At 38.1% G+C, this 12,494-nt stretch overlaps 1 protein-coding gene and 1 non-coding gene across 3 annotated transcripts in view; one reads left to right on the forward strand and one right to left on the reverse strand.

The window, feature by feature from the left end:
- Positions 1-8,915: 8,915 nt before the first annotated feature.
- LOC131318796 (cleavage and polyadenylation specificity factor subunit 1) overlaps positions 8,916-12,494 on the forward strand; it is a 31,307-nt gene continuing 27,728 nt past the window's right edge. For both annotated transcript variants that reach the window (XM_058348764.1, XM_058348765.1), the window contains exons 1-2: positions 8,916-9,398; positions 9,947-10,093. In XM_058348764.1, coding sequence (XP_058204747.1) covers positions 9,076-9,398; positions 9,947-10,093 — 470 coding nt within the window. In that variant the 5' untranslated portion in view covers positions 8,916-9,075. The remainder of the gene's footprint in view (positions 9,399-9,946; positions 10,094-12,494) is intronic.
- LOC131321441 (small nucleolar RNA snoR100) lies at positions 10,909-11,016 on the reverse strand. Its single transcript, XR_009198488.1, has one exon. It is a non-coding gene; the product is annotated as a small nucleolar RNA snoR100 (small nucleolar RNA).

Consider the following 12,494-nt stretch of genomic DNA (forward strand, 5'->3'; position numbering starts at 1 on the left):
GTAGGACAAAGATTCTAGTCATTTGAACCACTTCCCACCAGCATCACTTTCTTACAACTTTTTTACACTACCACTAGGGTGTAACAGCTGATCTATGTTTGAGCTCGATTTGTTTATTAAACTAGTCTAGTCTGGTTTGTCTACTAAACAAGCCTTCATAAGCAAGTCGAGCCCATACATACCAACCAAGCACAGGGGTGGAGCTATGTTGGGGCCAGTGGCGGATCTAGAAAATTCAGATAGATGAGTCATTTTTCGAGCATAAATTAATAAAAATACTCACAATCCAATACAAAGAAAACATTTGTTCAGAAAAATATAACCAGGATAAAAAAAATGAATGTTAGTGTTTCTACAGTTTTTCTAAATCATTTATTACATTTTTATTGGTGTTATTAGTAGAATTGTATGGGTTGGCTTTGAGGTAGTCCAACTATTTAAGTCTAGAATTGATGTGGTTCAACTCTCGGTAGGATTTGTGTGTGTATTTAAAGGGTTCACTCTAGCTCTTCCTAGTTTGGTAGGTGAAATTACCCTCTTGCCTCCCTAAAAATAAAAAACAAAAAACTCTCGGTAGGATCAAGTTTTGAAGAATTGCTTTTCCACTCGCGCAACCTTGTTTAGAAAAAGATAAAAACTGAATGGTGGTGGCAAGACCAAAGACTTTACCAACTGAACTAGACGACAGACTTACTAAATTTTTGGTAGTTTACGGAGTATATATTACTTCCTCTTTTGATTCACACAAAAAAAATTTCAATATTTTCAGCTGGGTCACGTGATTCGCCTGTGCCTACATTGGATCCGCCCCTGGTTGGGGCCCCAAGGGATCCCGGCTCCCCGAGCGTCCAAGTTTTGAAAATTTTATTTTGTACGTACCTAATTTTAAATATTATTGATAATTATTCGTGTATAGCTACTTATAATCTTAATAATTTTGGTTCAACTGGTTGGGGCCCTGGGGGACCCCGGCTCCCCGAGCGTCCGAGTTTTGAAAATTTTATTTTGTACATACCTGATTTTGAATATTATTGATAATTATTCGTGTATAGCTACTTATAATCTTAATAATTTTGGTTCGATTGGTTGGGGCCTCGGGGGACCCCGGCTCCTCGAGCGTCCGAGTTTTGAAAATTCTATTTTGTATGTACCTGATTTTGAATATTATTGGTAATTATTCGTGTATAGCTACTAATAATCTAAATAATTTTGGTTCGATTTGGAAAAAAAAAACTGCTATTTTACATTCTCAGTTCTTAATTTCTTTCATAAATAAAAAATAAGCTCGTGATAGTTGGTGTAGCATAAAGAATCATTTTAATGTACAAGTGTAATGAATTGGAAAGCAAAAACCTTATGCTATAATAAGTATACATTTCAATAAAAAAATATATGTACTCCGTTCCACTTAACTTTTTCTAAACGTTAGTAACATTTTGTCCTTATTTAAATTTTTTTCGCGCTTGTTTGTTTTGCGCCGATATTTTTCGACTTTTCGATTCAAAAGTTAAAAAAAAAAATTTACTTTTACCCAAATATTTTGATCAATGACCACTTTTAAGCTCAAAAAGTTGACTTTTGGAGCTCAAAAGTGGTCCTTATTCAAAATATTTGGGTAAAAGTGAAATTTATTTACTTTTCCAATTCAAATCAAAAAGTCCAAAAAAAAAAAATTTACGCAAAACTAAAAATTTAGAAAAAAATTCAAACACGGACAAAACAAGAAAAACTCAAAAAGCCCAGAGAAACTCAGCCGCCGATCCCCCGGGATTAAAATCCTGGCTTCGCCACTGACCAAGCATTTCAGAGCTGAGTTGCGCCGAGCTCTACAGTTTTTGAGCACAGCTTGTTGTTTATTACACGAGTCTAAAACTCGAATTTGAGTTCGACCCGATTAAAACAAGTTACGTACTTTTCAAAAGTTCATACATTGGAAAGAACCTTTTTTTAATAAGTAACATTGGAAAGAACTTGGAGGGTTGTAAGTGCAAATTTAAAAATGGAAAAAGAACAGAGCATTATCGTTTTCACTACAATACGGAACGGGTTATTTCAATCTCCTTTATGTTGATATATTTGATTTTGGGTATCATTTTGGGCTTCATAGTTGTATTTGGGTTACTGGGTACTTGTGGGCCTTTATGTTATATTTTTACCTGTATAGACCTTTTAGGTGTTCTGGGCTAGGCCCACTGGGTATTTTCTTTGTTGGCTTCTTGCCAACGAGGACTTCTCTTTTTTGTCCTCTTCCTTTTCTTATTTTTAATAATATTCTTCTTCGCCGTTCAAAAAAAAAAAAGGATATATTTGATTTTGATCTTTTGGCTAGGCAATCAACTTTTTTTGTTGATTATATGGCTTGATGAGACATGATACTTAACTTATGAGCTATCAACTGCTGTCGTGGGCTAGCAGTGGATTGACATTGCGCTAAAACGAGTTATTTGCTGATACTTTGCTTTTGCATGCTAAAGTCTAAACGTGGATATGGAATTCATGGTGAAGTTTTTGGCTCAAATATATAGCACTTGTCTATTTCACGGTCCCGATCTTAAGCGGATGTTTGTTTGCATACAGTTAAAATTAAGGCAAGAACGAATTTTTAGAAGTCAGGAAGTATAATTTTTTACAAGGTTTTTTTGTTTTTCTCCAATTTTAAGATGTTTGTGTGACGGGGCTCATAAGCGAAAAGTAGATTTTCCAAACACGACCTTCGAAACAAAAGGAATGCTATGAACCAGCAAGCGAACACCCCCCACGAACAACTCACACAACTGCTGACGTCAGCTCAAAAACAACGTCGTTTTGTTAAATAAATTAAAAAAAATTCAGGTCGTTGAAATAGGTTCCCCTTTCCCTTCCCTCCCCACATTCACGATCATAATTTAGAGACCGGAGTCCCCGCTGGAGTATGGATCGGGTTACAGAAGGAGGCCGGAGCCGGTGGAGGAGCCGTTGGAGTACGGGAGGAAGACTGAGTATGAATAACCCAATCCAGGGTTTGGATCCGGGTACAGGCGTAGGTCGGAGCCGTATCCGAATATGGGTGTACGAGTGAGTATAAGGAGCCAAGTTCAGAGGAGTACGGTCAGAGGCCTCAGAGGAGTGAGTACGAGGCACCGCCGCCACCGCAGTCGGAGAGGTATGGGGACGAAGAAAGTGGTGGCTATGGTGGGAGGCCGCCGCATAGGAGGAGTGAGTACGAGGCGCTGCTGCCACCAGAACCGAGGTATGGGGAGGAAGAAGGTGGGTATGGTGGGAGGCCAGAACGGAGGAGTGAGTACGAGGCGCCCCCACCACAGCCACCAAGTTAAGGGGAGGAAGAAGGTGGGAAAGGGAAAAGGCGATCTCTTCTCGAGACCTGAGGTTTTTTTTTATACACAAAACGACGTCGTTTTGAGCTGACGTCAGCGGTTGTGTGAATTATTGTACGAGAGAGACTGTGTGAGTAGCATTTTTGTTATCTTTTACTAGGTTACAAAACAAGGGGGCGACTATTCGCAACCCCGTATTTTCTCCCTTAACCCGTTAAAAATTTTCAAATAATTACAACATGACCCCTTAATGCAAAATGATCTACTTACCCTTATACCTATACATGAAATGACCTACATGCCCTTATGACCAAAACCCCTAAATTATGGTCTTGCCCCTTCCCTCTAAAAAATCACATTCTCGTTTAAAAAAAAAAACACATAGACCAGGGGACCTCATGTTCTTCATCTTCGGGCTTCTCCTGTTCATCTTCTCTTCTCCTCTCTCTCTAAATCATCATTCTTTTTTCTCCTCTCTCTCAAATTTTCCAATAGAGGAGGAGCAAGGGCCAAATATTGTATCAATGGAAGGTTCAAGTCCTTCCATTGATCCATTTTTTGACCCACTTGTAGGTTTGGATTTTGAAATTAAATCAAATTGTATTGGCAACCATATGATGGCAGAGGAGAAGAAAGATACTGTGATGGACATTATATCTTGGAAGCCGCGTGAGGAGGAAAATTTTTCCATTTACAATGGCCTCTGGTTTGTTGTTGTGGCGTCTGGGTTTTGTAAACCTAGTTTTTTGAGGGTTTATCGATGTTTCTGGTTCTAACAGAGTAAAGTAAGTAATTTCGGTAGCTAACCATTGTAAACTATTACCATACTCGACAGTTGGTTACCGAAATTGAGATACATTTTCAGCATTCAATTACCGAAATTTATGTTTCTTGTTTTTGTTGTATGCATTTTCGATATGTAGTTACCGAAATATAATCTTGCTTTCAACATCTATTTACCGAAATGTATGTATGATTTTCGTATATAATAGTTCGGCAGTTGTTTACCGAAAGTTGAACAAATTTTCGATATGTAATTACCGAAATATAATTTTTTTTTCAACAGCTATTTACCAAAATGTTATGTATGATTTTCGTATATATAGTTCGGCAGATGGTTACCGAATTTTGTACATATTTTCGACTTATTACCGAAAGTGATCTAATTGCTGTTATTGTATATATACATACATGTATGTATATACTCAAAGAGAGAGAGAGAGAGAGACTGGCGAACAAAGAGAGACTGATGAACAGAGAGAGAGAGAGAGAGAGACGACACCTTGACGGTGCGACTGCAGGAGTGGCGGTGGTACGGTGGTGGCTATGGAGGTGGGAGGCAGCAATGGGGGTGGGAGACGTAAATGGGGGGTGGGGGCTTAGGGTGGAAGTTAAAGTGTAATTTTTGAGAGGGGAAGAATATAATGGGAAGATCAGGTACATTTAATAGGTTATATGGAGATTTTCTTTGTTTTTACAATATTAAAAATGGGCTACGTGAAAAGTGGGTTAAGAGAGAAAATACAGGGCTGCAAACCCTTAAAATTATGGTAAAATAAAACAAATATGGCTTATCTACTTTTTTTGTCCTTATAAAATGTAGCAAGTTTTAAAATCGTCCCTATAAAATTTCACTTGTCAATTGCATCCTTATACTTTAAAGCAAATATCATTATTACCCTTCCGTCAACCCAATCACGGAAAAATAATGACGTGGCTAACTGTGGTGTCCATGTCACCGTTGTTGGTGTTCGCAAAAACAAAAAAGAATGAAGAAGATTAAACAAAAAACTTTCTCTTGCAAATTTCTCCTGTTGAATTTTATGCGAGCTTTCTTATAATCCATGTTAAAAAATACGGAGTAATACTTTTGTGTAATTCCTCTCTCCAACTCACATCTACATCTTAGCCTCAACTCAAGGGCAAAACCCATGACCGAAAGAATGAAAGAGGATCAAAACTAATTCATCGATCAAACCAGACTGAGTTTCTATGGCAGGAACTATTTGAACGCATTCTTCCGTAGATCACCCAATATCTGGGGTTTAGACGACAAATATCGCAATTTTGGTTTGTGAATATTGAACAATTACTATTTCTTTAAAATGTTAGAGAATGAATAATTTTCAATTTGAAGACCCACTTTCTTTCTTTTTGCTTGTTGGGGTAAATGAACCCACTTTCTATCTCTATGAACTCAAATTAAGGATCCATTGATTCATTGATGAGTTGTTTGCTTTTCGGATTGAAATTTTTGCTTGATTTTTTTTTGTATTGTTTAGATTTTCCTATTTATTAATTTTATTTGGGGCTTTTCGTTAAACAATACTTGTTAAGAGGGTTTGGGTCAAGGGTTTCATAAGTTTTCAAAATTCATATCCTATTCCCCAATTAAATTTGAGGTAAAAGTAAAATTCGAGTTTGTCAAGTTCAACAAATCATGTTTACAAAAAAAAATTCAACCAATTGATTTTGTAGCCACTTGTGCAGCCAAACCGATTCAATGTCCATCCAAGCGATATGGAAGACCAGTAATGGTGAGTGGTTCAACGATAGATAGAGAAGTAAGACATTTGTTGTGTGGGACGTGATGCTTTAGCATTTTGCTATGTGGAGAGGAGAAAAAACATGAAGTGGTTATTTATCTACCACCTTGCAAAGCTATGTCATTGATCAGAAATGAATCGGTGGGTTTGGGTGAAACGAATTTGGAAATTTGGAGTTTTTACTGGTGTGGGGCTATGAAGAAGGTGGAGAAGAAGATATATAAAATGGTCCACAATCCACATCAGCTTGCCTTCATCCACTTAGACATTTACCGTCCAAGTTTTGACAAAAAAATGTATCATTGAAATTGGTTACAAAGTACAAGGGCAAAATTGAAACAAAAAAAATTTTGAGGACGAAAACGAAATTGAGCCTATTTTGTCGGAACCAAACAAGTAGATAAGCCAGAGCATCCATAGTTGTATAAACAAAACTAAAAGGTTGCTAAAGTTAACAACATTTGCTCAAAAAAGAGCTCACATTGGAATAACCAAACTTAGCAACCTCTTAGCAACTCATCAAATTTTGGCCTTTGGATAATCAAAACTGGCAACCTTTTGCTAATAATTAAATTTAGTTGTCCACATATTTTTTCAATCAAGTACACAATCATTACACAAAAACCTTCGCTTTTTCCCATTTTCAACAATTTTTTAAGAAAAATACTTTTTATTTTTTTTGCAAAAACAGTTTTTTTTATTTATTAAAATTGCTCTTTTGAAAAAAATTCAAAAACTTTTTTTATTCAAAAACTGTTTTTTTTTAAATCAAAGGTTTCAAAAAACTATTTTCTCTTTTTCTAATAACCTACTTTTGTTAGTTTGAAAATTATTTTTAAAAAATTATATTTTCTATGTCACAATTTCTAAATTTTTATAAGTTGAAAATGTGATGTGACAAATTTTGGTTATTCAATTTTGATTGTACCATTGTGGACATTTACATTGCTAATCTTAACAACCCCTTAAATGGATAATCAAAAAATAATGTGACAACTTTTGATTATTCCACTGTGGATGATCTAAAATTATTTGGGCGTTGGTTAAAGGTGTGTATATATATATTTTTTTGATTGTGGTTAAAGGTGTATTTATATCCCAAAAAAATCTACCAATCATTATACATCCACAAACATTTACACCTCCGGTGTTTGTGGGACATTCCAAAAGTTGTGAGTGTGTGTAAAGTGTTTGTTGTGATTGTGTGTGGTTATATAATGAGTGATTTACTTATATATCCCTTCAACGTTGCACAAAAGTTCAACTTTAGTCCTTCAAGTTTCAATTTCAACAAACTGAACTTTCAAGTTGCAAATTGGTTTCAATGTCATCCCTCAGTTGGGTTCTGTTAAGAATTTGGATGGAAAATGGGCATGTGCCCATCACATGATCTTTCCCTAGGGGCATATTTGCACATTCCCCTCCCAACCTTAACCCTATCAATTTCCTACTCCTTTCTTAGTCCTTCTTCACTCCACTCCCTCACACTCCACGACATACACAAGCACCGGCTACTCCCACCTTTGACATGCAACCACCCACTGAAAAACCCAAACTAAAGAGCACCCCCATCTCCTCCACCTCAACTGCCCCCAATTGCCATCCAACTAGCCATGTACAGAGATGTGTCGACGGCCACCGTGTTAAGGCTGTATGAGCCAGAACGACGACGTCTATGGAACCGAGGAATTAGCGACAACAACAACAATGAGGAGGGAGCTGTACAAGGTGTTGTAAGCAAAGAGGAACACGTCGATGATGGAGATCAAGACGGCATGTAGGAGCCTAGCGAAGTTGGACCATCCAGACGTCGTCGTATGGCCGCGACTTCATCGAGCTTCACAACTCGTACAAGAGCCTAGTTTTTTTTGTTCACTTTTGTCTAATCTCAAATCAGCTTTCCTAGTGAAAATTGGTTCTAAATTTAGCACAATGAACTAAATTTAGGGAGAAATCGAGTTTTATTTCATAAATATGATATCTTGTTTTAGTTTTTTTTTGCAGTTATATTGCACAGGTGCTGGTTGATTTTTTGATTCCCAATTTTTTTTATTATACTGCCAAGGTAGAGTGGCTCTAGGTTTCTGAGTTTGATTCTTTAGAGTAGCATATTTGCCCCACATGATTGGAGTGCTAATTGGAATGGATTTGATTAGGAATGGAAGGGAATGGGTTTATTGAGGATTGGGATGGTGGAGGAGAAAGTGGAGAGAGAAGATGGTGGAAGTGAACCGGTGATGATGATGATGGTTAAGGGAGGGAGGGAATGGGCTAATATGTCCCTAGTGAAGGCTCACATGATGAACACATGGCGACTTTCCGTCCAAATTCTTAACGGAACCAACTGAGAGATGATATTGAAACCAATTTACAAATTGAAGTTTAAGTTTGTTGAAATTAAAACTTGAAAGATTAAGTTAAACTTTTGTGCAAAGTCGAAGGGATATATGAGTAAATCACTCTTATATAAGCATCCGCAATGGAAATAATCAAAATCGATAACCAAAATGTGCCACGTCAACATTTGATTATCCATTTAGTTCATAATCAAACTTAACAAACTTGATCTCCACATTGGTTGTTTTTGTATCCCTATAAAAAAAAACCCCCACAATACGCAATGCATCTATGTCCAACTGCAAACGAGTTTCAATCACGCACCCGACCACACCAAATTATTCGTCTCAATGAGACGATTCTAATGTGAGGTATTTTTTAATTTTTTAGTTTTGAATTTGGTTATTGGGTTTGGTTATTGAGTTTTGGATATTGTTAAAAGTTGTTAAGTTTGGTTATTCAAAGGTCAAAATTTAATGAGTTGATAAGAGGTTGCTAAGTTTGGTTATTACAATGTGAGTACTTTTTTGAGCAAACATTGCTAACTTTAGTAACCTTTTAGTTTTGATTATTATTGCGGATGCTGTAATAGTAATACAGTAATTGAAAAAGCTACTCCTGATAGAAACGGGTGGGTTCCAACCAGACACCGTTACATGAATCGGGTCGGAGGACCATATTCTTAATTAGGGTTGCATATTCTGCGTCTGGTTGCTACTCGTCTACTCGAATCAACAGAAGATTCATCCCGCCAGAACACTATGGAGGTAAACAGCGTTCTGCACTCCCCAAAACCCTAGTCCTCTCTCTCACCACTTGCAACTCTCTCTCCTCCCTCTACACAGCTCCAGACGCCGCATTAGCACAGCACCAAGAAGATGAGCTACGCAGCGTTCAAGATGATGCACTTGCCGACCGGCATCGAGAACTGCGCGTCGGGATTCATCACGCATTGCAGCGCCGACTCCGCCGCGCGGATGCCGACGATTCAGACCGACGATCTCGACGCCGACTGGCCTCCGGAGAACGCCGCCGGCCCCGTTCCCAACCTCGTCGTTACCGCCGGCAACGTTTTGGAAATTTACGTCGTTAGGGTTCAAGAAGAGGGCGGCAGGGAAGCCAGAGGCGCGGCGGAAGCCAAGCGCGGTGGCGTAATGGCGGGGATATCTGGGGCTTCGCTCGAGCTCGTTTGCCATTATAGGTATGCTCTTGAACAATGGAGGCGGATGAGCCTGGGCGGCCGTCCTACTTTCAGATTTTCTTTGTAATTGTAGTAGTTCTTTCGTCACATTCCGAAAACTAAATAGGATCGCCCAGCCGATTTTAAAAACGCAACGCTCGTACATTCAAGTTTCTTCATAAATGCATTTTACATCACGAAAGACAGGGTAATTGTGACTTTTAAATAGTGATGGAACACCAGGTTCTATAATTTTCTTTTGAAAGATATGGATGCACAATGTGCATTTATGTAGTTATATACAGTTATAGTTCTGTAATTGTATATGTTTATCAAAATATACACGATGCTAGTTTTGATAGTATTTTTTAATTTTTTTTTGAATGACATATTGACAATTTTTGTCGTAATGTTCAGCCAACTTTTTGTTGTAATATTCAGCCACCCAATATTCGTATTGTGTGTCCCTGCTTTTGAAAATTATCTTAGCTCATTGTAATAGAGTTTTCAGTCTAATTGTTCGGTTTTTTGTTTTGCTGTCGTTACCCGATTGGAAATTGGGGTTTCAGGTTGCATGGTAATGTTGAAACAATGGCAATATTATCTGCAGCAGGTGGTGAGGGTGGTAGGAAAAGAGATTCAATCATCTTAGCGTTTCAGGATGCAAAAATGTCGGTTCTAGAGTTTGATGACTCAATTCATGGACTTCGGACAAGGTAAGGTGGACTTATTGAAGGAGGGGTGAGTTTTGTTGTGAATAGTTGCATCCTAGTGTTTTTGTCCTCTATTCTTAAAACTGGTGAACCAATTTTGCACATTTATGCTTAGTCTGGTCGTTCTTTTGCTTTGCTGTTGCAATTTTGGTGTGGTGACCATAATGATTTTCGGGGTACTTTCAATGATTCCAACGCTTAATCCTGCCAACTGCACAAGCTGAATCATCAGCTTCTATTAGCAATTTATGTGTTTAATGACTTCTTCACGGTCCTTCTGTTCAGCTAGTGGCCATGGAGAAAACTAGTGGCGCCTTGTAATAAAGGGACTAATGTCTGTGCTGAGTAAAAAAATCAATGTTTCTAATTCGGTTAATTCTACCAACCTGCTACTGCTACTCAGGAAAGGAACTACTGATTCCTAGTAGATACAAAGACTACAGGCCAGAATATGTAGTTCGTAGTAGTAGGCTATTGGTCACTAAGAGCTATGGTTCCTAGTAGTAAGGCTACTTGCTACGGGAAAGATATGGTGCCTTGACTTAAGAGATCAAGAATATGTTTATATCACGGGTCCAACACATCATATGGACTTGATGGGTGGACCGTTTGAGGAAACGTTGCGCTGCGCATAGTAAAAGGATACAACAACAACAGAACAGAACAGAACCCATCTAGTCCCCAATCATTGGAGGTATAGCGGGGGATGATTGGAGACAAATCTAACCTTTGACAATATATGCACAAAGTGGCTGCTCTCATAATACCACTGAAACAATGGCCCCCCTAAACCTCCAAGAACCGAGGAGCTACAGGGACGTTTTGTTGTAGAACCATGCCCCCAAGTCAAAGCCAAATGGCATCAGAGAGGGCAGACCTAGAGACCCAAATCAATTTATGTGCACCTTACCATGCTTCCTTCATTACTAGACCTAAGTTATCATATGCTGGAGCAATTGCTTCCTGTCTAGCGCTGTCGCTACATGCTGAATTTGAGATACTATTACATTGATTTTGTGCAATTTTGGGTCCGAAAAAGTTTCATGTGGAAAGCTTAAAAGGCTTGGTACTTCACTTTCAGTTCTTTGTTCTTCTTAGAAGCACAAACATTTCTATGAAGGTGCTTGTTTGGCACTTCTGGCCCTGGGACTGAATTTAGGTAAACATGCTCCAACTTGCATGTTATTGCCCAGAACTTTGTCAAGGAAGTGGCTTTGTGGGGTATTTTCTACTGTTTTGTAAGATAACGGTACTGTATCATCATCAGATTTGTATATTTTAATTTTACCCTTAAAAAAACATCTGGTTTGGATGGTGTATAGGTCCTTGGAGAAATTGCCATCTGTTAGATTTTGATCTTTATCAAAGATATGGAATAAAGCGTATGTTCTCTAAGGGTTCCATTGGTCAACTTGGAGGTAGGGTGAGATCCTCTCAAAGAACTAGTTTAAGATCTATAGCATTTGGAAGAAAATGTAGCAAGCCTTTCGGACGCCCGAACAACGCTTTTTTTCTGGACCACCTTATTTTGGCTAGAAAAGTTATTAGTCTTCACTGTCTATGTGTAATAATATCATCCTACTTTCCTTGATTGGATCTCAATATGTGCTCCCTTTACCATCTCATTAATGCAGTAATAACCTCCTGTCCTCTTTACTCCATGTGTTGCTTCATATTTGTTTGGAAACCCTCGCTTTGGTTTCATTCAATTTGTCTATCATGTTGCTCTTTGCTGTCCAATATCCATTCTGTATTCATCTCTGATGACAAAGTTGTATGTTAGCTGTTAGCTACCGAAAAATGCAAGCGCACAAGGTTGGTGTTAATGAACTTCAATTGGCAGTTATCTCCAAGTCGAGATATCCAAATTCAGATTGAATCATGACTCATAGAGACATACGCTTGATTTGCATGAACCGCAGGACAGATCAGTATGTACCTCATGAAGGTGTATCTAGTAAGAGCGGCAGAGAAAACAAATCATTGGTGACAAACGCTAAGGGGCCTGAAGCTGTTCACTGAACTCATAGTCCTACTCCAAGGATAAGCTGAATCTAATTAGAGTAGGTAGTTGTAAATTGATTTCGAGCATGTAAAAAGTTAGTTCCTTCTGCTTTTCTACCATCTCATTAATTGTCATTAGGAATAAAACTATGACATGAAGTAGAAGAGAGATTTGCGTAGAAGTTAGAAAATTGAGCCTCTTGTCTCCGATAGATAGGGTACAAAAGTCTAGAAAGTCATGCAGGTTAGAGTACAGGATAAATATATGTAATTTGCAGCAATACAAGTGTATGCATTTGTATCAATGGAATTTTCTTTGCGCTGTTCTTTTATCAGGAAATCATGCTGAAACAAGTGCCAGGTTGAATTCAAAGTGGGGTGCTTAATTTCAAGTAGAATG

The sequence above is a fragment of the Rhododendron vialii genome, chromosome 3a (assembly GCF_030253575.1).
Source record: "Rhododendron vialii isolate Sample 1 chromosome 3a, ASM3025357v1".
Taxonomy (NCBI): domain Eukaryota; kingdom Viridiplantae; phylum Streptophyta; class Magnoliopsida; order Ericales; family Ericaceae; genus Rhododendron; species Rhododendron vialii.